The sequence below is a fragment of the Larimichthys crocea genome, chromosome X (genome assembly GCF_000972845.2).
Source record: "Larimichthys crocea isolate SSNF chromosome X, L_crocea_2.0, whole genome shotgun sequence".
Lineage (NCBI taxonomy): Eukaryota > Metazoa > Chordata > Actinopteri > Sciaenidae > Larimichthys > Larimichthys crocea.
Genome location: NC_040020.1, coordinates 7,962,485 through 7,984,760, shown reverse-complemented (window position 1 = coordinate 7,984,760; position 22,276 = coordinate 7,962,485). Strand labels below are relative to the sequence as shown.

At 45.8% G+C, this 22,276-nt stretch overlaps 1 protein-coding gene across 7 annotated transcripts in view; it reads right to left on the bottom strand.

Annotated features, from left to right (window-relative positions):
* Window positions 1-5,732: 5,732 nt before the first annotated feature.
* Window positions 5,733-22,276, bottom strand: part of septin9b (septin 9b) — a 68,509-nt gene continuing 51,965 nt past the window's right edge. For 6 of the 7 annotated variants that reach the window (XM_027282943.1, XM_027282942.1, XM_027282940.1 and 3 more), the window contains 9 exons: window positions 21,463-21,651; window positions 18,066-18,194; window positions 17,671-17,752; window positions 16,739-16,876; window positions 14,102-14,219; window positions 11,283-11,378; window positions 10,984-11,080; window positions 8,157-8,208; window positions 5,733-7,210 (listed from right to left, as the gene is read on the bottom strand). In XM_027282943.1, the coding sequence (XP_027138744.1) occupies window positions 6,994-7,210; window positions 8,157-8,208; window positions 10,984-11,080; window positions 11,283-11,378; window positions 14,102-14,219; window positions 16,739-16,876; window positions 17,671-17,752; window positions 18,066-18,194; window positions 21,463-21,651 (1,118 nt within the window). In that variant the 3' untranslated portion in view covers window positions 5,733-6,993. Of the gene's footprint in view, window positions 7,211-8,156; window positions 8,209-10,983; window positions 11,081-11,282; window positions 11,379-14,101; window positions 14,220-16,612; window positions 16,654-16,738; window positions 16,877-17,670; window positions 17,753-18,065; window positions 18,195-21,462; window positions 21,652-22,276 lie in introns of all 7 variants that reach the window. The other variant, XM_027282941.1, reaches the window with a different exon arrangement.

Genomic DNA, 22,276 nt, shown 5'->3' with positions numbered 1-22,276 from the left:
CTTCCCCGACGTCTTTGAATTCCACTGGAGTTGGCTCCATGCCAGAGGATCCTCCCCCATCCTTCCTTGTTCCCACCTTCTGACCTCATAGCATGCCCCGTCCACCTTATACATCACCCTCCTCCACCTCCGGCTGCACAAATTCAAACTAAAAAAAAACAGGAGACTGCACCGCGACACCAAAAAAAAGACGCAACACGACTTTAAAGGTGCAGTGTGTCAGATTTAGTGACATCTAGTGGTGAGACAGCAAATGAACCGCTCACATTCTGTGCGAAGAGAAGCTACGGTTCCACCGGGCACAGACCCACCGCGTTGCGTGTGCATTGTGGTCACCGCGATACGCAGCCGTTCAATGCTTCAAACTCCACCGGTCCGGTTCTGCTTGGCTCCGTGTTGAATTCAACGCGGCTGTTCTCTTTTTGACGGACCACCAATTCAACACAGCTCGGGCTGACAGGAAGCCGGACACAGAAACAGCACAGACAATCCAGTGGATTTTCAAAATAAAATACCTCCGTGCAAAGTGCCGGTCGTAAAAACAGACAAAAGAGAAACAAATGTACGTAGCATATTTCCACATGTATTTGACCAAATCTGTGACCGAAGTCTGGAGGGAGAAACGCTTCTGAAACACTCCTGGTGGAGTCTGAAGTTGATGCAGGACAGACCAAAACAGCGTGACGGAGACGTGACGGGGACGTGACGGAGACGAGACGTGACCGGTGGAGTTTGAATCATTGACGGACTCCGTGTAAGACGAGCCGCTGCACATGTAGATATAAAAGGCAAATTCTACGGTAATAAAACAACTATTGTTGTGTACATGTATGTTCTACTCCATCTCTGCCGATAGATTACACACTGAACCCTGAAGGTGTTTGGATCCATCTCTCGTTTTATTACTCACGAACAGCAACATGACTGCCATGGCATGCCAGAGCACCTTGAAGGCTGATGGGACGCTGGGTGGAGGGTGGAGGGTGGAGGGTGGTGTCTATATTTCATTGTCAATTGCTCCTGTTATCATGCAACGCACATTCACTGGCACTCGGCATCAGTGTGAGCTTTAACCGATGTGCCAGTCAGTCAGCCCCATTAAACTCCAAACTGTCCCCAGGCGTCCCCTTTTGTCTTCACTGTTTGTTCCCCACAACATTCACTCCAACTAAACAACCTCCGCCCTCCCCGGAGAGGTGTGCCTCCTCCTCTGTCTCCACCTCCGCTGGTGACTTTAATGAAATATGCAGCTGTCTTTTAATCAAAACAAGGCCAATTTGCATATGGACCAGGAAGGGGGCGGCGGACCCGTCTCCCTCCACCCGCCTCCCTCCACCCTGACCGCACGAGAGCTTGGCTTGGATCCAGGCAGACGAGCGCCCTGATGTCGCAGCGGCAGGGGAAGGAGATGGGAAGTAGGTGGAGGAGGAGGTGTGGACGGTGGAGTAGGAGGGGCGGGGACACGGCTGGAAACGAGCAGAATCTGAAATGAAGCAAACGAGCAGATGGAGGTGGCACATGGACAACAAGCTCCATGTCCAGGAGAGAGAGCTGAGAGCTGGTGGTGCTCCTCAAGGGTAAACCAGGGCGGAGGATCAGAGGGAACACGGGTGGATGTTTGTGTTCACACACACACACACACACACACACACACACACACACACACACACACACACACACGTGTTGGTGCTGATTATCCCAAAACGCAGTCGTCAGCATGCACAGGTTTAATAAATGCAAAGCCATTAACAACACGACGATTAATTACTAACAAATTACCTTTGGAGGCGCTGTGCGGCGAGGCGGGGCGGCCAGCGAGCGAGCTCGGTAACGGGTGGCGTTCTTTTGTTTTGGGCGGATAGAGTTCTCCACTGTTCTCTGGGTCTAAGTAGCTGAGGCTGACGAATGTGTGTGTGTGTGTGTGTGTGTGTGTGTGTGTGTGTGTGTTTGGGACAGATTACAAGACAACTAGCCATCGGTACCACATCAGCACAGACAGGCGTTGGCTCGCTTCACCACAGGCTTTGCAGCCAGATGGTGAACTAACTGTCTGTCTGTCTGTCTGTCTGTCTGTCTGTCTGTCTGCCTCGCTGGCTGTCTGGCCGTCTGTCTCTCTGTCTGTCTCTCTGTCTTTCTGTCTGTCTTTGTGTCTGTCTGGCTGTCTGTCTGTCTGTCTGTCTGCCTCGCTGTCTGTCTGGCGGCTCATTGGCTGTCTGGATGGAAGAACTCTGCCTGGTAACGACGGAGCCAGTGAAGGAACAAGGGAAGCTGTGTTCCTCCACACTGTGGGGTCCTCTCTCTCTCTCTCTCTCTCTCTCTCTCTCTCTCTCTCTCTCTCTCTCTCTCTCTCTCCGTCCTTTTCTTAAACCTGGCTCTGGTTTTTTACATTTCTCTGTATGTTTTTTATCTGATTGCTGCGGCTGAATGCGACATGAATCAGTGTTTTCCTGCCAGCAGACCCTGGTAACGTGCTGCCACGCAGCAACCTGGCGCTGTGTGTGCAGTGCAGTGATACATTAGGCAATATGATCCAGCTGAGACACATAATGTACCTGCTGTTACGTTTGGCGTGTGCGGCGTGTTTGCAGGAAAGAGGCGAGCCACACATTCCTTCCTGAGAATGAATCAGTGCAGAGTTACAGTTCATCCCATTCAAAGAGCTGCAACAGCCTGTGAGTTATTATCAAAAGAAAGCAGCACACACTCATACTCGCCAATCTCCAACTCGGCCCGTCAATGCTGTCAACCCAGCAGACACATCATCATCATCATCACAGAGCCTCAAAGAAACCAGCCCGCCATCTGCAGACAGACCGCTCGCCATCTGAGCGAGAGCGATGAAACCTTTCATCAGATCCACGCCATGTTTGAGCACATTTCACTGGGAGCTGTGTCGTGTAGCTGCGGCTAATTCGTTCAGACGTCCTCTGAGTTTCACAGGCTGCTTCTAATGTGGGAGAATCCTGCAAAACAACCATCAACGCTGCTGCTGCAGTTCATGGAAGGGCTGAATGAATGAACCAACAAACTGCTGCCTCCAGGTTTCCAAAATAACATCGTGCACATAGCATCGTTTTCAAAAAAGTTTTCGTTTACATCAACCCGCATAAATACTCCATGGAGCGGCATCATAACTAACCAAGCCTGTGGGCGGCTGCTTCATGATCATCGTCATAGCAACAGGTAAACACTGGTCGCACTTTTGGAGCATCAGCTGCATAAAACTCTGTTTATCTGAATTTACACGCAAACGCAAAACCGGAGTTTTTGAATCTCCACTCTAGCCGGAGTTTTTAGAAAGATTCATTTTCAGAGGCGAGTTCACCGTTTGTGTGTAAAAGATACAAACGAAGGGAAATGTCTTTGTTTTGAAACGTGTACGTGGAAACGGGGCCTGAATATAATATGCAGATTTATTAGTGAAAATAAGAATTATTATAGAATGAGACTTCTGAAGTCCTCGACATGGAGTCAGCAGTGTTGAGTAAAACAAACAGACATGGCCTTTCACCTTCTCCTCACATCCTGCAAATAAATAAAGAATAAGGAAGCTCGGAAACCTTCAGGTGTCTGGCGAGTAGCTGAACAAGGTACCAGCTGATTTTGAAAGTTTGCAACTTAATGTAGTTTGAAAACAACATGCACGCTCCATAACCTCAGATTACCACATGATCAGTGTATGAAACTAAATGAACCAGTGTTAGTTCTTGTTGTCCACCTCTCTGGTTATCAGGTAATTTATTGTGTCTGGATTATGTGATGAAACTAGAAACTTTCCCATGAAATATCACGAGTAAGAGAGAGAAGGATCTATTATCATTGCACGCACTACATAAATATTAATTACACCAGCTAGGCCACACTACAATTACTGCACACTAAACAGAAAAAGCTGATGGCTGCTGATTAAACCTCCATCTCTCCTGTGTCTCTTGTACCTGGTGGACTGAAATAAGTGGACACACTGAAACGAGAAGAAACAGCAGGACTTACTGGTTTGACACGTCCAGGTCACAGCACACCTTGACACGGCCAACCTGTTTGAATTATCCAATGAGGTTTTTGGACACGTGAGAAGTCCGGCCCACAACAGAAACCTTTCAAAATAAAAGTTGTGGAGCACATGGAGGGATTGATGAAGGATGAGAGGCCTGCATGATGTTGTGTAGAGGTTGATGAGCTCCATGTGCCTGAAATGTATCATTGGCTGAATAAAGCACAGACTCTTCCAGTAAGTCAGCCATCGCTGCCAAGTTATCTCTCACGATTACAAACCAAACGAGCACACAGAAAAGTTTCTACGGTATCTACAGGAACCTTCTCAGCACCTGTCCACACTCCTCCTCTGTGTGTCTGTGACCAAAGCTTTTCTATTTGTGTTTTCTGACGACATTACACTTTTTCTTCCCACAGTTATTTCAGTTTTTCCACAATCTGCCGTTGGGAGAAGAAGCTCTGAAAGCTGTTTGGCTCTCTCCCTCTGTCTGTGCGCCGTACGGTAATCCTTCTGGTTTCCGAACAAATCTGTCCTGGTGTCATACGGTGAAGAAGTCTGTGACGACTTTGGCAGAACACGAGAAACTCATGGTGACACTCAGAGTGACTGTACAGCTGGCAACCACAAATAAACCAAATAAATGAATTCATGTTCAACTTAATCAGTTAAAACCAAGTGGCAACCTCTGTGCCTGCAGCCCCTCGTCCACCTGAGGGTGGCTCCAGAAGTGAGTCAGTCTCCATAAGTCCCCATGTCCAAATGTCCAACTTCACAGCAGAAATAAACATGTTTACAGCCTGGTACAAAAAACAGTTTTGGTCTCTGTAGCTAATTTCCCCGTTCATGACAACTGTACTGTACCTCTTCACCTCTGCCATTATGTCCATAGAAGCTGCTGACCACCGGGCCTGTAAACTTCTTCTTCTTCTTCTTGGTGGTCCAAACCTCCTGTGGTACAAACACTAACACTCCCCCGGTGCTCTGAGCTCATAGTCCGGGCAGCCCAGCTAACAGACTGAGCTAACAGCAGCTACAGCTGTCACCAGTTTACTTCACTGTCCATCGGGAAACACAGGTTTAAATCTTTGCAGCACTTTGAACGAGATGAAAGTATATATATAAGTGAGAAAGTAGCTGTCAGCTCAACAAACTGGCACCAGGATCAGGCGCTGTCACAGCAGGTGTCATCATCACTCACCTTCATGCTGCCGGAGGAAACGCTTTAGATGAAGTGTCAACAGCAGGTGAGCATTCAATAGATACTTTCATTGTCTCTCACCTTCACGTTCGTCTCAAAGCAACAAATCAAACTCAGACGTGGCAGGAAAAGCCACAGCAGGAGCTGCAACGTGTGAAAAGGGCGACAATGACCTTCGACAAACACTGTCGACACGTTACCAACGGCAGGGCGGCTCAGACCGAGTGTGACAGAAGGTGTAAATGAGAAGCGAGTTCAACCAGAGCTGTGAGAGCCCGGCACAGAGCTGTGAGAGCCCGGCACAGAGCTGTGAGAGCCCGGCACAGAGCTGTGAGAGCCCGGCACAGAGCTGCATGCTCCGCAAGAATGAATGAACCCAATCGAGACAATCGACTTTAAACAATAAAAATATCAATCTTTATTCTTTGAGATGGCATATCAAAGATAAAACCTTAAAACACATGACACAAGAACTATACAACAGTAAACAAAGTGGAACCCGACAGAAGACGACACTTCTTAGTTTTTCATCTCTTCTGTATGTATGGAAAATATTTCTGTCGTGACTTAAAGAGGCAGAAAATATACTTTGGACTATTTCAATTTAGACGTCGCCTCCATAGATCTATAGATTATCCCTGGAGTTCGTATGAATGCACATCTTTCACAAATATGAACAGAAATGATCAGCTGCATCTTATTTTATGGATATTTAATGGTGACAGAAAGATTTAAGCTTGTGACACAGGCAGGATCATTTGTAATTATTAATAATCAATGTACAAATATAGACCAGCAGGTAAAAAAAGTCCTTTGGCACTCTGAGCGTCCCCACAACGTCTGAGCTGACAAACTGCATCAAGCCAAAAGATCGTCACTGTTAAAGCAACATCTGGAATGAACTGAATACACTTTAATACACATAAATACCTATTCATAAATCATCTATATACTGTATGTGCTTCTCTTTAGAACAGAAAAAAATGACTTTTATTTGGTTTACAGTCAGAAGAAAAAATGGATCAAACGGGACCACAGACTCCTCCCATCTTACACAATAACATTAGAACAATTAAAATACAATATTAATAAATGAGCGATAAGGTATGACGGTGTTACACAACAACGGCGTTATATGAGAAAGAGACGGGGCGGTTTAAAAACATCAAAACGACAAATGAGAAATGACAAGAGGACTCGTTTTCTGAAAGCTGCTCCACACTCTTATTTTTTATATTTTTTGTATTATTTTGCAGCGTGGAGGTGTCGACGATATCTTTCCATCAGACTATGACCCTAAACCTAACTATCCCTACATAACCCTAGTATCTATACAAAACTATACGCCACAACACAAAGCAGACCAGGCCGGCAGCACCAACACTTTCATCTGATTTCATTTTCTCCTCGGCAATGCAGACCTGCAGTCCTGCAAAATCTTGTACAATGTTTCGCTGATGATTCACTATTTTATTCTTCCAAACATGCCGACTGCAGCCAAAGCTCAGTAACGGGACATTTACGTTCACGGATACCTGACAGACTTTCATGGTTGGTTGTGGATTGCGTGGGGCAGTCGGGCAGATGTGAGTAAAAAAAGAGTTTGTGTACAGTGTGTGGATCTGCAGGGAAGACGTTGCTGTCATTGGGTATGTAAGAACAACAGGCTTCACCGCATGAGTGTGTGTTTGTGTTTGTGGGCTCATGTAAACAGAATACATGTGCGAGTGTATGTTTTGTGCCTGGCTGGTGTCCTGATATCATAAATTTTAGCGATCTGAGCTCCGTGCAGGACTCTCTACATCTCGTGGGACAGGGCTTCGTGCTGGGCGGCCACCCCGTTGGCGTGCAGGCCGCCGGGCTGCTGCTCGGGTTGGCCGTTAGCCTTCTGCTGAGCGTCGGGATGGTCGGACAGGTGCGAGCTGAAATGACCGTTGGACTCATTTAGGCGGCGGACGCGATACGTCTCATAGTGGATGCTTCCTGTGATGTCCTTGATGTTCTGCATGTGTGTCCTAAAGAAAGAAAGAAAGAAAGAAAGAAAGAAAGAAAGAAAGAAAGAAGGTGCTGCTCAACTTATTTGTTCATTTTATTTCATTTCTGTGCATCTTAACTGTAACCCCATTTCTTAAGACAGCTTGCACAAAGAACAGTTTGAATTTGGTGGCAGCAACAGGTTTGACAGCTGTGGAACATCTCACAGTGAATGAGGTTCACTGTAGACTGTCCATGATCTTCAGGCCCTGCAGACAGCTGTGCATCAAAAACTGAGGTGATTTAAGATGGACTGAGGTGATTTAAGATGGACTGGGGTGATTTAAGATGGACTGAGGTGAAAAGGAAAATGTCCTGTGGTTAGTCCACATTTGAAATTCTGTTTGGAAATCCTGACGTTCTCCGGGCTAAAGAGGAGAGGGACCATCCAGCTTGTTATCAGCGCACAGTTGATCCGTGATGGCTTCAGTGCACGTGGCATGATGGGTAACAGCTCCATTAATGCTGAACCATACATTCAGGTTTTGGAGCAACAAATGCTGCCAAGTAGACTTTTTATGTCTGATGTCATCAAGCTGATGTCAAACCACATTCTGCATGTATTCTAAACTGTGCGGCTCCATCCGGCCTGCAGTCCACTTCACTTGTCACTCATTGAAAATGGAAAGGAGGACAAAGGAGACACTGAACTGAGGTAACATGGTGACATGGTAAGCATGACCCTGGGACCGTGACTTCTTTGGACACACCGTCATCTTTCTAAGACTCCTGTACTAACAAGCAACCTACGTGCTAATACTGAATGGAGAGCGCCTGTCTGGGGAACCTGAACTAACCCGTCTGGAAGAATTGAATTAGAATTGATTTCAGTCTGGATGTGAAGCTTCATTCATTTCAACACCTCTACAAAGTAAAGCCAGTGATTTCTAATCAGCCCATAACACAGATTAATAACTCCAGGCTCACCTGATGAGGAGGTCTCGCAGGTAGGCGAACTCACAGTGTGCGATATTCTCCACTGCAGAGAGAGAGAGAGAGCAAACATTAGACTCATAAAAAGATAATCCCGGCTGTTAAGATGCTCAACACATGAAATATTTGAAGCAATAACCATCTGTCCGTCAAAGATCCTCCAGCTCTCACGGCGTTCCTCAAAGCGCCACAGAGGGGCAGTGTTGCTCACGAGACGTCTCTCCACACACTGCTCCACTATTCTGATTTAATACATCTGCTCTAATACTGGAGAACTTTAAGTGAGACGTTTAACAAACTCCCAGTGACAAGCTGCTGGTGCCTGCAGTAGGACTAACACGTCTTTGAATTATAGATTATGTCAAGAAAAGAAAAAAAGAGACAGGGGAGGGTGCTATTTATGTAAAAGCTTTGAAATCCACGGGCAGGAAATTAAATTCTCTTTGAAAAGGAAGAGAGTGGAATAACTGCCGGGTGTGTGAGCGCTGATTAGTGGCTGCACCGCTGGTATCTCCACTCTCTACTCATGGAGAACTCCCTGCATGCACAATATATACATTTAAATGCACAATATATACATTTAAATGCACAATATATACATTTAAATGCTTCTCCATCTCTAATCGTCTCCTCAACCCACTACAACAGTAGTAAATGGTTTCGTCCCCTGTGCTACACAGACAGACTTCTGGCTTTTCCCTCTGAGGCTTAAAGTAAGAAGTCGGTACCGATGAAAGCTTCCTCTCCTCTCTCCTTTCTTTTTTCTTTCTGCCTGGCTTTACTCGAATGCAGCCGTTGTTCTTTTCACACAGACAGCGTTTGTGCCTCACCCCTCTCACCCTGTGAGTTCACTTCATGATACTCGTCGAGTGCTCGTCACCTTTTAAATATCTTAACGCTTAAAACGGGCTCAGGGTACCATCGGAGAAATGTCATCTTTTCAGGGACGGCTTTGATTTAGCTTGACCTGAATGTAATGTTAATGTTAAAGTGGGTTTAAATCTTAAGTAGACTGCTACATCCCTGCTCACTCACACAGGCGTGGATCATCAGTGGACCTGAGGCAGCTGAATGACACCTGTGACCACACCCACCTGTCAATCAAAGCGTCCACGCTCTTAATCCTGCATAACTTTAAGCCTTAATATAATGTGAACAGGTGAGTTGTATATAAATTCACCCTCAGTACAGTTGTCATGAACGGGGAAATTAGCTACAGAGACCAAAACTGTTTTTTGTACCAGGCTGTAAACATGTTTATTTCTGCTGTGAAGTTGGACATTTGGACATGGGGACTTATGGAGACTGACTCACTTCTGGAGCCAGCCTCAGGTGGACGTTAGAGGAACTGCAGGTTGTGTCTTCACTTCAGAGACAAAACAAAAACAAAGTACTGCTACACAAATTTGTCATTTCTTTAAAAGATATCTCTATTGTTTTGCTTTTTATTTGATTTTATGATGTAAAATCTGAAATATAGACGAGTCAAAGTAATCCCTGAGCCACGAGTCAAAGCGCGGATACGCGATGAGTTCAAGGTCACATTCCTGCCGAACAGTCACACAGACAAGCAGCGTTCTCGGTTCTATAGTCTGAATAATTTACAGGATAGTAAAATGCTTTATTTTTATGAAGTGATTTATATTTTACAACGCATTCATAGCACAGCCAATAAACTCCGGCTCAGTATGCGCTGCAGAGGACTGCGCTCAAGTGCATCATGGGAAGGAGACAGTGTTCGTTTAACAGTGGTGGACCCGTGTCCAGGCCTCCTTCGGCTGTCTTTTTGTCCTCCAACCGTACTTTCACTCCAGACAGATGTCCTCTCACACACACACACACACACACACACACAGCGGGTGAGGTGAGGACATTAGCTGAGAACCTCCTTGGCAGTGTGAGCATGCAGCGCAGGCCAACAAACGTGTGTGTGTGTGTGTGTGTGTGTGTGTGTGTGTGTGTGTTATCCCAGCGGACACACAAAGTCCTTGTAAATCTCTTCCTCCTGTCTCGTACATCTCCCTCGTCACGGACTCGGAGAGACGTATGTAAACAAAGGCCGCGGAGCCAAACAACAGACGTGAAACCAGGTGGGATTTTTTTTTTTTAAGAAGCTGCAGTTTGTAACTTTCCACATGTTGAAATGCACCAAGAATGTCGTCTTTGTCCAGCTGGCTCACCTTGTTTTTGATATGTTCGGTAAAAGTGATACATGCCTGATGAAGATGGACGATAGAATATGCTAAATATAATATATGCATCCCAATGAGCGCCGATATAGAGAATAACAGCACTGAGACTTTTAACTGCATGTATCACTCCAGTTTGCAGGTTTTGTAATGATCGTTACGTTAACGTTACTTTAATGTTCATCTGTCTGCTTCAGTGCGCAGACTGCACCGACCTTCTGATAATATTTGGTTTGATCGAGACGACAAACAGTCGGCAGACTCTTATTTCACCGGTTCATACGTGACACGAAGCAGCTGACCTGGGCTAACGTGCAGACCGACACAAAGCTCAGGAAATGTAGTCCCAGTCCAGCTGTGGAACTATTTGTGTATAAAACAAATATCACACTGAGGTTGGGCAGTTATTCTGAACATCAGCACAGCTGTGATCATTTCTGGATCACAGACGTGCTGATGTTCAGTATAACTGCACTTCCCGTCGTGTGATGCCGTTTTAATAGATCTCAGCTTTGTCTGATGCAATGAGGACATCATTCTGCCTCGGTGACTCATTCTCTATTGTCTGCTCGGCAGCACATGTAACCAGCTGTGCAGTTGTATGTGTGTGTTTGAGGATTGGTGTGCATTACCCTCTATGGTGCCCCATTTTGTTTTCCTTCCCAGAATCCTCTTGCCATTCACCTGGTACTCCTGGTCACTGCCCACAACAGCGAAAGGGATCATCTCCTGTCGAGTGCACACATGCAAACAGAGACAAACACACATGAATGCACAGGAGTCATTCAAGTGTGAGCAGCGATTTGTTTTCAGCTCACGCTTTGGTTACTTTCCCTTTGAGCAGGATGCAGACAGTGACAATCATGTTTCCTGAAATAAAACAACAAAGGTTTGAATTCAAAGCTGCGAAGGGTTAAATCTGTGACCTCACCCTGATCTTGTCGTTGATCAGCCGGTCCTCCGCGTCCTCGTCAAACTCTTTCTGAGGGTAAACGTCGATGCCGTTGGCTCGCAGCTCTTCCCTGATCTGCACAAAGCACCGAGCACAGTGACACACGGTACAAACATTACTTCAAACTGACAATTATAAATGCTAACAGCTGCGGTTACAAAGAGGCAGAAACTTTCAGGTAAAGCCGGTAAGCTTGGGAATTTTGGAAACTGGAAACTTCATGGGAATTTTGGAAATATTCAAAACATTTAGTTTTGTCATAAGCAGAGATGCAAAATAAAAAACAATTAAAAACATTTCAACAGATTTATTTGTAAGTAGAACTTTATCAAGTTTGAATCATTTTATTGAACAATATTCTGTACTCCACCAGCTCACATGTGTGTCTTCAACAGTCTCTGTGTGCTCTGGGCTCTAAAGTGTGGTCCAGGTACAGAAACCACCTGTGCAGGTAGGGGGCGTGGCCTCAACAGCCCTGCAGTAAGCAGTGTGCTGTGTGCGTGTGACTGGAACTGGAACAGGAGATATTCAAGTGGACCTGCATGAAATCTGGTTGTTTTAGTCAAGATGATGATAAAATATATTTTCCCTATTATATTTAAGTTCACTGTTAAAGGTCCAACCTTCAATTTTGTAAATTCCTGGTTTATTCCCATGGAAAGTTTCCAACTTTGAAATTTCACAACCCTACTAACAGCACACAGAGCTATTTAACAATGAATAACAGAGCACTCTAACATCGTGGTAATCAGATTTCTCTCACAACTGCTGAATCCCAAACATCGTTACACGAGTTCAAAGGTTTCCATAATGAGAGCTGAAGAAAGGGAAGTCCAAAAACAATCAGGCGGGTCCAGACCCTCCATCCATCATCTCACCATCACGGTCCAAACACCAAAGTCACGAAAAGCACCCAAACACACTTAATGCTTGGACTGAATCCTGTTTACATACATACAGGTATTTAAGTCTGAGAATGGAAACCGCTTCCCGACTTCAATAAACACTTGGTTATGTTGTACCGGCTGGCGTTGACACTAAATGGTTGCTAATATCCTCGACACGGAGGAGTTAACATGGAGGTTAACCGCTCTTAGAAAAGACTGAGTCTGTGTGACTGTACGTCCACCCTGTTCTCTGGATGTCTTTATAATGACTGAAGCTTTCGGCATGGACGCAGAAAAATAGACAGACAAGCTTCTGGAAGAAATGTCCTTTTAATGAATGACTGTCCGCTCCCACAATTACTACTCTGACAATTTCCACTTGGTCCTTGATCAAACATTTCATTGTTTATCCTTGGAAGCTTTCTCAGGCTTACATTATAGGATGTAAACCCAGTGAAAGTCTACAGAAAAAGCCACATCAACGGTCGGTTAGAGGACTCACAGCTGGACACGCTGAGGCTCAACATTTCATAGAAAACCCTCTCTGATTCAGTTTGCATGTCAAGTTGCTGCAGGGAAAAAATGAGGGAAAGACACATTTGGCACGAGAGGCTTTTAGTCAATAATCTTCAGGGTCATACAGAGCATGTGCGGCCAACCAAAACAATCCAGCTACAAACCCCGCGGCTTCCATTCCCTGCCAAGGCCTGGTCCAATCCCTCGCTTTGTTCTTATTGGACGCTGTTACAGGCATCGGGGGGGAAACGGAAGCCAAAGACACCCGTCGAGCTTCTCTAACATGAATAAAGCTGTGAGCGAAGTCTGTAGGCCTTGGTTGGAAGGAGGAGGGATGGAGAGATAAAGGAAGTGATGGAGGAAGGACGGCAGGTGGCGGGTTGAGAATCATCCAACAGCAACACGCAGAGGAAGAGATGCACGCAATGGATGTTTGAGACTCGAGCCAGGTGGAGCAGGAGGAGGAGGAGAGCCGTGATCAGGAGGTGCTGTGCTGTTCCTGATCAGCCCGAGGTCTCCACGTGAAAGCAAAACAACAAACCATCCCCAGCTCTGCTTCCTGTTTGATGGACACTCGAAGCAGGTGTTTGGTTGACCGTGTTCACCTCCAATTTAGTCATTTGCTAATTAGCAAAGTCATCCTTCATCCTCTGGCCTTCGTGGATATCTGGACCAATGTTCTAGGACAATGCATCCTTTAGCTGTCGAGACATTTCACGCTTAAAGGCAAATAAACTGTAAACTGTGGAGCAGAGGCATCAAAAACAGGCACGTGAACTGGGATTATTTGTAGAAAGTGATGAATATTTATTGTTTACTGAGATACTGGCTCCTTAAATCCTGCTCATGTTTCAGAAAGGTCAGGATTCCTGCAGTGCAGACCTCTCTGAACTCTGAGCGCTCAGTAATTCACTGGTAATGAAGGGCCTGCCTGTGCAGAACTGGGCAGAGAGTCCCCCGTCTAAGAAAAGAGCCATACTTAAGAGTTGTGGAACGCCGCTCGGTAAATAGTTGCTTCAAATAAATAGTTCTTCAATGTTTCCGTCTGGACTGAGCATGACTTTCGAAGTGTTACAGTTATAGAGATGATACAGTACATTTCCCAGGACGGGTACGCTGTGGGTTTGTCCAGATGGTCCAGATTGTTAGTGGTGCCTGGCAGCTCGTCATCTGTTACCGACCTGTGGTCGTGGATGTGCATGCATGTGTTTGTGGGGGAGTCCGCCGACGGTTTGACCCACCGATGCACTCGTGCATTTATTTTAAGCTTTAAAGACCTCGTACAGGTTTATGCAGGTGTGATGGGAGGAGGGAAAACATAAGCAAACATATATTTACCAGCTCACAAAGGAAATACTTTCTGCCCACGCACATCCACACACACACTCCTCTTACCGTCTGCTTGAAGCTGTCCCTCTCCTCCAGGGTGAGTGTGTCGGCCTTGGCGATGACGGGGACGATGTTGACCACCTTGCTGAGGCGCCTCATGAACTCCACATCCAGAGGACGCAGACTGGAGGAAGAAACACAAAGATACAAAGATGTAGTGACAGAACTGTGAGATGGTGGAAAACATATGAGTGCACTTGTGCAGAGAAACCACCAGAGGGCAATCATGGTCCACCCCTTCACAGTCCGTCTTGTTGACATCAACGTGCTGCTGTTTGTTTGAAACCTTTTTCCTGTTTCACTCTCCGAGGTGTGATTTCAGTTAAATGCAGAGAAGTTTGCACGTTTATTTGAATGCATCAAAGAGTCCAGCAGCTCTGCAGCTCCTTTAATCTGCTTTTTAACTCAAACTATGTTCTCCACATGATTTGCATTAGATCAGAGCTCCACACTGTTGTTCTATGTTTCCTACACTGCCCTCCATGTCTTAACATCGCCTCCAGGCAGACTACATGCTGTCAGCTCTGCCCTCCAATTAGCCCCAGTCAAGCCAGGCCAGCACGGTTCAAAGACCCGGGGGGGCAGCTGCAGAGGAGAAGAGGTCTGGCTCAGCGCAGTGACTGACAAGCATGTCAGGGAAGAACACGGGCTGAAACACGGGGAGTGTGTGTTACACGAAGGTAAAGAGAGACGACGCAGTATGCGATGCGTTCAAGCGCCACGTTTCTGTTCATCTTTCACACTGAGGGAGCGACTGGCATGTGTCACATGCATCCACAGAGGTCAGACAGCGAGACAGAGATGTTCATCAAACAGGAATGAGCTCGCTGCACTCGTCGAGCATGCGAGCGGCGTCGTATGCACGACTGAGCATACATGCACACATGTATCTTTGTACATGAACATCCTGCATGTATGCATGCATGCACCAAGCCGTGTGAATGTCGTGTGCGAACGATGAGCGAGAAGACAGAGAACCACGGCACAGATAACTCTCCCTTCCTTCCTTCCTAGTTTTCTGTGACAGATCAGAAAGCAGCTCGGAGCTGATGAGTCAAAGTGCAGCCTTCTTTCTCTCAGGAAGTCAAACGAGGTAACAACAAGACTTCCTGGAGGGAAAACAGCGGCTGACTCCGGTGCCAAGGCTGCGTTCATGCTTCATCTGTCGGAGACCACAGAAGCAACTTTAGAAAGCAAATTGCTGACATGTAAATGACATCAGAGCCTCGGTAAACACAAACTGCTGCTCAGGACAAAGACACAGTCATAAACTCAGTTTGCTCCCGACGACCGAGGCCCACGTGGGACCAAGGGAAGTTCTGTCATAACTTTCCTGCCTGTCATTCTTGGACTGTGGTCACATGGCAGAGGCGTCCAGAAGCTTTTGGCAGGGCGTCTTTGCTGTAATTGGTAACAGGCCTTAATTTGAAAACTCCAACTGTTACTGTGCGAACAAAAAGAGAATAATAGAAACTATTTTACAGTTCTTCCAGTTCTTTTCCCCTCGTGAACGAGGCTAAAAAAGAAATCTGTGGGAGGACAACAAAACGTGTCAGACTCCAGTGTTTGTTGAAGGTTGTGACTCTGTTAAAAAATACGTTTTGTATGTCGACATGGGAGAGTCTCTATGCAACAGTTGTCCCCAACAGATGTCTAAAAGAAGACACCACTTCCTGACAGATGTTTGCGTCTTCGCTTTCAAAATGAGTGTGTGTGTTTTCATGTCTGGGATGCTCGTGTGTGTGTGTGTGTGTGTGTGTGTGTGTGTGTGTGTGTGTGTGTGTGTGTGTGTGTGTGTGTGTGTGTGTGTGTGTGTGCATGCAGCAGCTGAGAGAAGGAAGTTTTGGTTGTTGTTGAACCGAGCAGCTGTGAGTGAGATGACACACAAACACATCCACATACGTGAAGTTCTACATGTGTTCGCATGCCCACCGTCCACATACGTGAAGTTCTACATGTGTTCGCATGCCCACCGCCCCACTGAAGTCCACTACACACTCCTTCATCTTCACATGAACACACACACACACACACACACACACACTCTCTGGAAGCAGCAGCTGTGGCGACACACACACATGTCATCCCCCGACTCAAACAGAGAGCGTCTAAGTGGACAGCTGCTGAGTTATTGCAGAAATATGAAGTGTGATGTGTTTCAATAAGGACGCGAACAGAACTCTACTTCCTGTCTCAAAGCAAACCGGCTCCACCTGCCTGTTTGAAGAGGAGACTTTGGGTCGTGACGGGTTTTAATTAAATTTACTCTGATTAATCCTGTGTGTGAAATGGTTCTAATGTTCTAATCCTGAAGCTGTTAGCTCGATTTAAACGGAGGATCGAGCTCCAAACTTTCTTCTGCTCGCTCATCTCTCAGCGCTGAAATCTGTGAAGCATCAAATCCAGGTTCATAATGAAGACACCTAATAAATAATCAAATCCAGCAGAAAAATGTGTGTGTGTGTGTGTGTGTGTGTGTGTGTGTGTGTGTGTGTGTGTGTGTGTGTGTGGTCTCACCAGTGGCCGGTGGGAGGTATGAAGTATATGCAGCAGTGCACCCTGGAGTCTGGGATCCTCTTCTTCCTGTGTGTGTGTGTGTGTGTGTGTGTGTGTGTGTGTGTGTGTGTGTGTGTGTGTTCTCACCAGTGGCCGGTGGGAGGTATGAAGTATATGCAGCAGTGCACCCTGGAGTCTGGGATCCTCTTCTTCCTGTTGATGTTGATTTCCTCCTGCAGGTACGCTTCATACTGATCGTTGATGAACTTCATGATGGGCTGCCAGCTGATGGGAGGAAACAGGAAGTTCAGTAAAAATGTGATGTAATGTACGGTGCAAAACAAATACAGCATAAGACTGTGAAGACTGTAAAGACTGTAAAGACTGTAAAGACTGTACTGCTGCTCTCTAGTACTTTTCGTGTATCTGTTGTGTTTCCTGGTCACACACTGCAGAGAGGAACTTCTAAACATCAGACTGACCACCATGAGTTTTGTTCACTGGTTTTCATTGAACCTGCTGCTTCTTAACACGGCTGACATGGAGTTTAACAGATCTGCTGCCTGGCTCGGTGAAGCACTTCACTTCACCTGCCGGGATTTCACCTCCACCGAGCGGACCGTGTGACTGAGCTTATGGGGAAATCGAGGGGAAGTGGAATCTGCTTCTACATTAACGAAGCTCGGTGTACTCTGAGTTTTCCTCCTTTATTCCAAAGTGATTCTGATACAGAATAAAGTCGTACTTTATACTTAATTATACAGTAAAACACCGTAATATTTAATGGCATGTTTTACGGTCTTTTACCGTCACTGTGTAAAATCTACAGACATTACTAACATGCTTTATGGCAATGACAGAAAAAGTTCGACTGTATTTATTATGGTAAAATTCTGTTTTTGTGTAATTAGAACGAATCAGCAGCAGCTTTTTTCACTCCATGTCTGTCAAGCTTAAAAAGGTAAATCTGAGGTATTTCAGTCAGAGTCAGTGTTAATAAACATGAATGTGTGTGTGTACATGACACAGGAAGTGACATCACTAACACCTGCCGAGGCCTTCACATTAAAAGGACTCACCAGTTTTCATTGTTGATCTGATCCCCGAAGCCCGGAGTGTCGATGACCGTCAGCTTCATCCTCACTCCTTTCTCCTCGACATCTGCACACAGAGAAGCCGTGAGTGTGTGTGTTATAGTGTGTGTGTTATAGTGTGTTATAGTGTGTGTGTTATAGTGTGTGTGTTATAGTGTGTGTTTGTGTATTTCAGACACACACACAGAAACAAACGTTTCCTGAGAAGTTTTCCCGCTGTGGAAGACGTGATGACGTGATGAGGACGCTGCTGCTGAAGGAGGAACCATCACACTGGGACCAGTGCCCAAGATCTTTGTTTGGCATGCTCCAAAACCTGTAGCCCGTCTCACCCCTCACACACACAAACACACACACTTCTGCAGGGCAGCTCGACCCACCGTGACTGATGGACTTGATCTCGATGGTCTTGGGGATCCTCTCCTCCGGGTTGGGCTGCACAGACTTACGGCTCACTTTGGATTTGAACAGAGTGTTCATGAGAGTGGACTTCCCCAGGCCGCTTTGCCCTGATCAGACACACACACACACACACACACACACACACACACACACACACACACACACACACACACACACACACACACACACAGTTAGAGAAACTCGTGGTTTTAACTCCACAAAGAGAAAAAAAAACTCAGTGAAGAAGAAACTCATTCAGATGAATCACAAACGATTCTTTTTTTTCACATGACATCAGCGCTCATGTATGGGCCTGTACAGTGTGTGTGTGTGTGTGTGTGTGTGTGTGTGTGTGTGTTGCATGACAATAGGAGGACAGCTGCAGGGTCAGACAGGCCAGCTGTGGAGGCCGAGCAGACAGATGTTCAGACCACACACAGAAACAAACATGAAGCTCCTCCACGACTTTGTTTTAAAGTAAACATCGTTATATCATTTCTCTGATTGAAGCTGTGGATCATCGTGTACGTTATGATAATTCATTATATTTTTGTTTGTTTAATCACTGTAACTGTTTTTGGTATTCAGAGTCACTCAGTTGTCATGTTTACAGAAAATACATTGTAGATATTTTTCACAGCAGAGGCGAGGTCAGTTAACGTAAGTCAACAGGAAGAACTTTAACTTCAACTCTGAAGTCAAGACCTCGTTTAGTTTTCAGTCGAGGAACACCTGAGACCACCTGAGACCACCTGAGAACACCTAAGACCACCTGAGACCACCTAAGACCACCTGAGACCTTCAGAGGAGTCCAGAACCTGACGGGAACCAGATCAGACGGATGTGATGTGGGTCGTTCTTCAGAAAGCAAAAGAGACGACACGTGATGTATGTTGTTGTAATGTTATTCTTTGTGACTGAATATGCGCACACACACACACACACACACACACACTCCTGAACCTGGTTCATTTCCCTCACTGTGGCGTGTGAAGCGTTGCTAAGCTGCAGGCTCTCTGTGACACCCAGGGCGGCCTTTTCCACACACACACACACACACACACACACACACACACACACACACACACACACTCAAAGGTCAGCTGGCCGAGGGCACAGATTAGGCAAATGAACCTCAGCTGCTCTCAAGTTATTCTAATCACACTTCCTGTGTCATCCTGATGTTTTTTTGTTGACATCAAGCAAAGTTCAGGAAAACAAAGAAAACCTGACGACGATGATTCTTCTTCTTCTTCTTCTTCTTCTTCTTCTTCTTCTTCTTCTTCTTCTTCTTCTTCTTCTTCTTCTTCTTCTTCTTCTTCTTCTTCTTCTTCTTCTTCTTCTTCTTCTTCTTCTTCTTCTTCTTCTTCTTCTTCTTCTTCTTCTTCTTCTTCTTCTTCTTCTTCTTCTTCTTCTTCTTCTTCTTCTTCTTCTTCTTCTTCTTCTTCTTCTTCTTCTTCTTCTTCTTCTTCTTCTTCTTCTTCTTCTTCTTCTTCTTCTTCTTCTTCTTCTTCTTCTTCTTCTTCTTCTTCTTCTTCTTCTTCTTCTTCTTCTTCTTCTTCTTCTTCTTCTTCTTCTTCTTCTTCTTCTTCTTCTTCTTCTTCTTCTTCTTCTTCTTCTTCTTCTTCTTCTTCTTCTTCTTCTTCTTCTTCTTCTTCTTCTTCTTCTTCTTCTTCTTCTTCTTCTTCTTCTTCTTCTTCTTCTTCTTCTTCTTCTTCTTCTTCTTCTTCTTCTTCTTCTTCTTCTTCTTCTTCTTCTTCTTCTTCAGGTCAGCCTTACAGCGACAAATCACACTCAGATTACCCAGAAGGCCTTGATACGTTGCCATGGCACCTGGTGTAAAGCTCCTTCACACCTGTGCAGGTTCAGACTCTTCATTGTTCTTTTCTATTGTCGCTTTTCATCGTGTTCTGCCTCAGCGTGCAGAGTGTGAGAGTATTGTTTCAGTAAATCATCTTTGTTTCTGCTCGAGGTGTCGGAGCGCTGCGAGTGTGTGCATGTCAGCGCTGCTCCGTCTTGTTTATCGCCACAGATGAACTCCAGAGTCACACGGTGACACCTTCTCACTCAGACTTTCACTTCCTACATCTCCAACAGCCTCTTTTGATCAACGTGCAACAAATGAAACGCTCGTCGTGTCGCGGTGCGTCTCTCTCTGGAGCCGTGCCGACATTCCTGCCCTGCAGGGCCTGAACTCATCCGACAACATGAACCCAACATAAACACAGAGCTCAGAGAGGATCGCTGAGTAAACTGGATCTAAGTGAGATCTGATCCGTGCCTGCACGCTGCATGTTCACAGGTGGATGATCGACGGGGGTGATCTCTCTGAGGAAGTGTGAGCTTCAGCTTGTCAGAGTAATTGCCGTCATTATGCCACTTTCTCAGCCTGACAGCCTTTATCCACTCGAGTGTGTGTGTGTGTGTGCTGGCTGACTGAGCAGAACCACAAATACAAACACTTTTCATGACTGCATTGAAGGACTTCTGCATGAATGTTTCAATGTTTCCATCTGATCTTTTTTTGCTGATTTCAACAGTGTCAAAGTTTTAAACATCTGGAAGCGATCGCAGCCTGCAGTCAGATCAGGCTCCACGTCAGGCTGGACGGGGACGGTCACGTTAATCCTGATCAAACTTTTCTCATTAAAAATCTTTTTATTTAGCGTTAACGTGTTTTCAACTTTAGCTTCATTCGTCGCCACAAGAACGACTCATGGTGACTGAAGTGTGATCAGGTCGTGGGTAAGTCGAGGCGTGTTAAACCACCAGCTGAAGGGAAGCGCTGACACTGCTGCCGATGTTCGTCCTGAACGTTGCCAGTGAAAGTAAAGATAAAGTCAATGTAGAGATATGAATAGCTGTGTTTTATTGGAGGACTGGGTGGAGCGGAGTGACGGAGCTGAGGATTCTGGTCTGATCCGGAGACGTTCACCGGCTCAGAGTTGATGTTTGAAACTGGATTTATCTTCACTCTGGGTTCATCCACCTGTGACCTGACCTCCACCCAGAGCTCCATGGTGACTTTATATTAGATATTTACACAGAGAGCAGACTGAGCTGAAAATATGTGATCGAACAAACTCCATTCAAACATTTGAAAGTAGTTTGTTTGTTGTCCTGCAGACTGTAAGTCTGAATTCAGACTCCATCATGACGAAGTTATTTCAGCATCTGTTTATTTTGGTTCATGCTGCTGAATATTTGCTGCTCTACCTGTGGGACTAAGCACAAACGACCCTGAGAGTAACGTGATGCGAAAACTTGCTTTGTTTGGCGGGAACACATAAAACAGTTCATATGAATATTTGGAAAATCTGCAGCTGTTTTCTCTGCGTTTATTTGTTCGTGGTTGCAGATGAGAAACGAACTCACCCACGACCATGATGTTGAGCTCGAAGCCCTGCTTCATGGCCTTCCTCCTCATCTGCTCCAGGATGGCGTCGATGCCCACGTAGCTGAAGTCGCCGCCATGGCTCTTCTCCCCCTTAGCTTGGGGGTTGGGGGGGTGGTGGGGCTTGGCGGACTCGGACATGTTGCTGTGGCTCAGGTTGACCTCTGACCCTGAGGGGTGCACATAAAAACAGAAGTTAAGCTGAGTGAACAGATTGGAAATGAAACGCAGGTAGAGACTTCGTGTTTCATGGAGAAATGTGCGTGAAACGATGTGAAGTGCAGACCAGAGAAGATACTGATCTGAGCAGCTCATTTCCTGTGTGAAACAGGATACACCAGATTCAAAATTCACACGAGCAGCCGCCTTAACATAAGACACCAGTGAGAGGTGATAATCTGTCATTTACGCTATCTGCCAAAAAGCCAACAGGGAGACAAACGTGTGCACACACGTGCACATGAAGGAACAAGATAAACTTTCCGTTAAGCGTCCGATAAAGGATTCCTGTTTTCCCAGCAGTCCTGACTCCAGTGCATACACTCAACTGTAAAACCAGCCAATAAATCATACGAGAGCAGGGTCACATCTGCTCCTTAATGTTGCGTAAATGTTCGACCTGCAACAACCTCGTGTTAGCAGCAAAGCCCACAAGAGAAATCCTCAGTGTGCAGAAATAAACGACGTGGTAACGCACGGTGAAGAAGCACAGCTGCAGATTAGAGGTGAATGAAAAAAGAATTAGTCAAGGAGGGAAACGCTGCCAACTACAAATCACGGCTTACCTCACCTTCG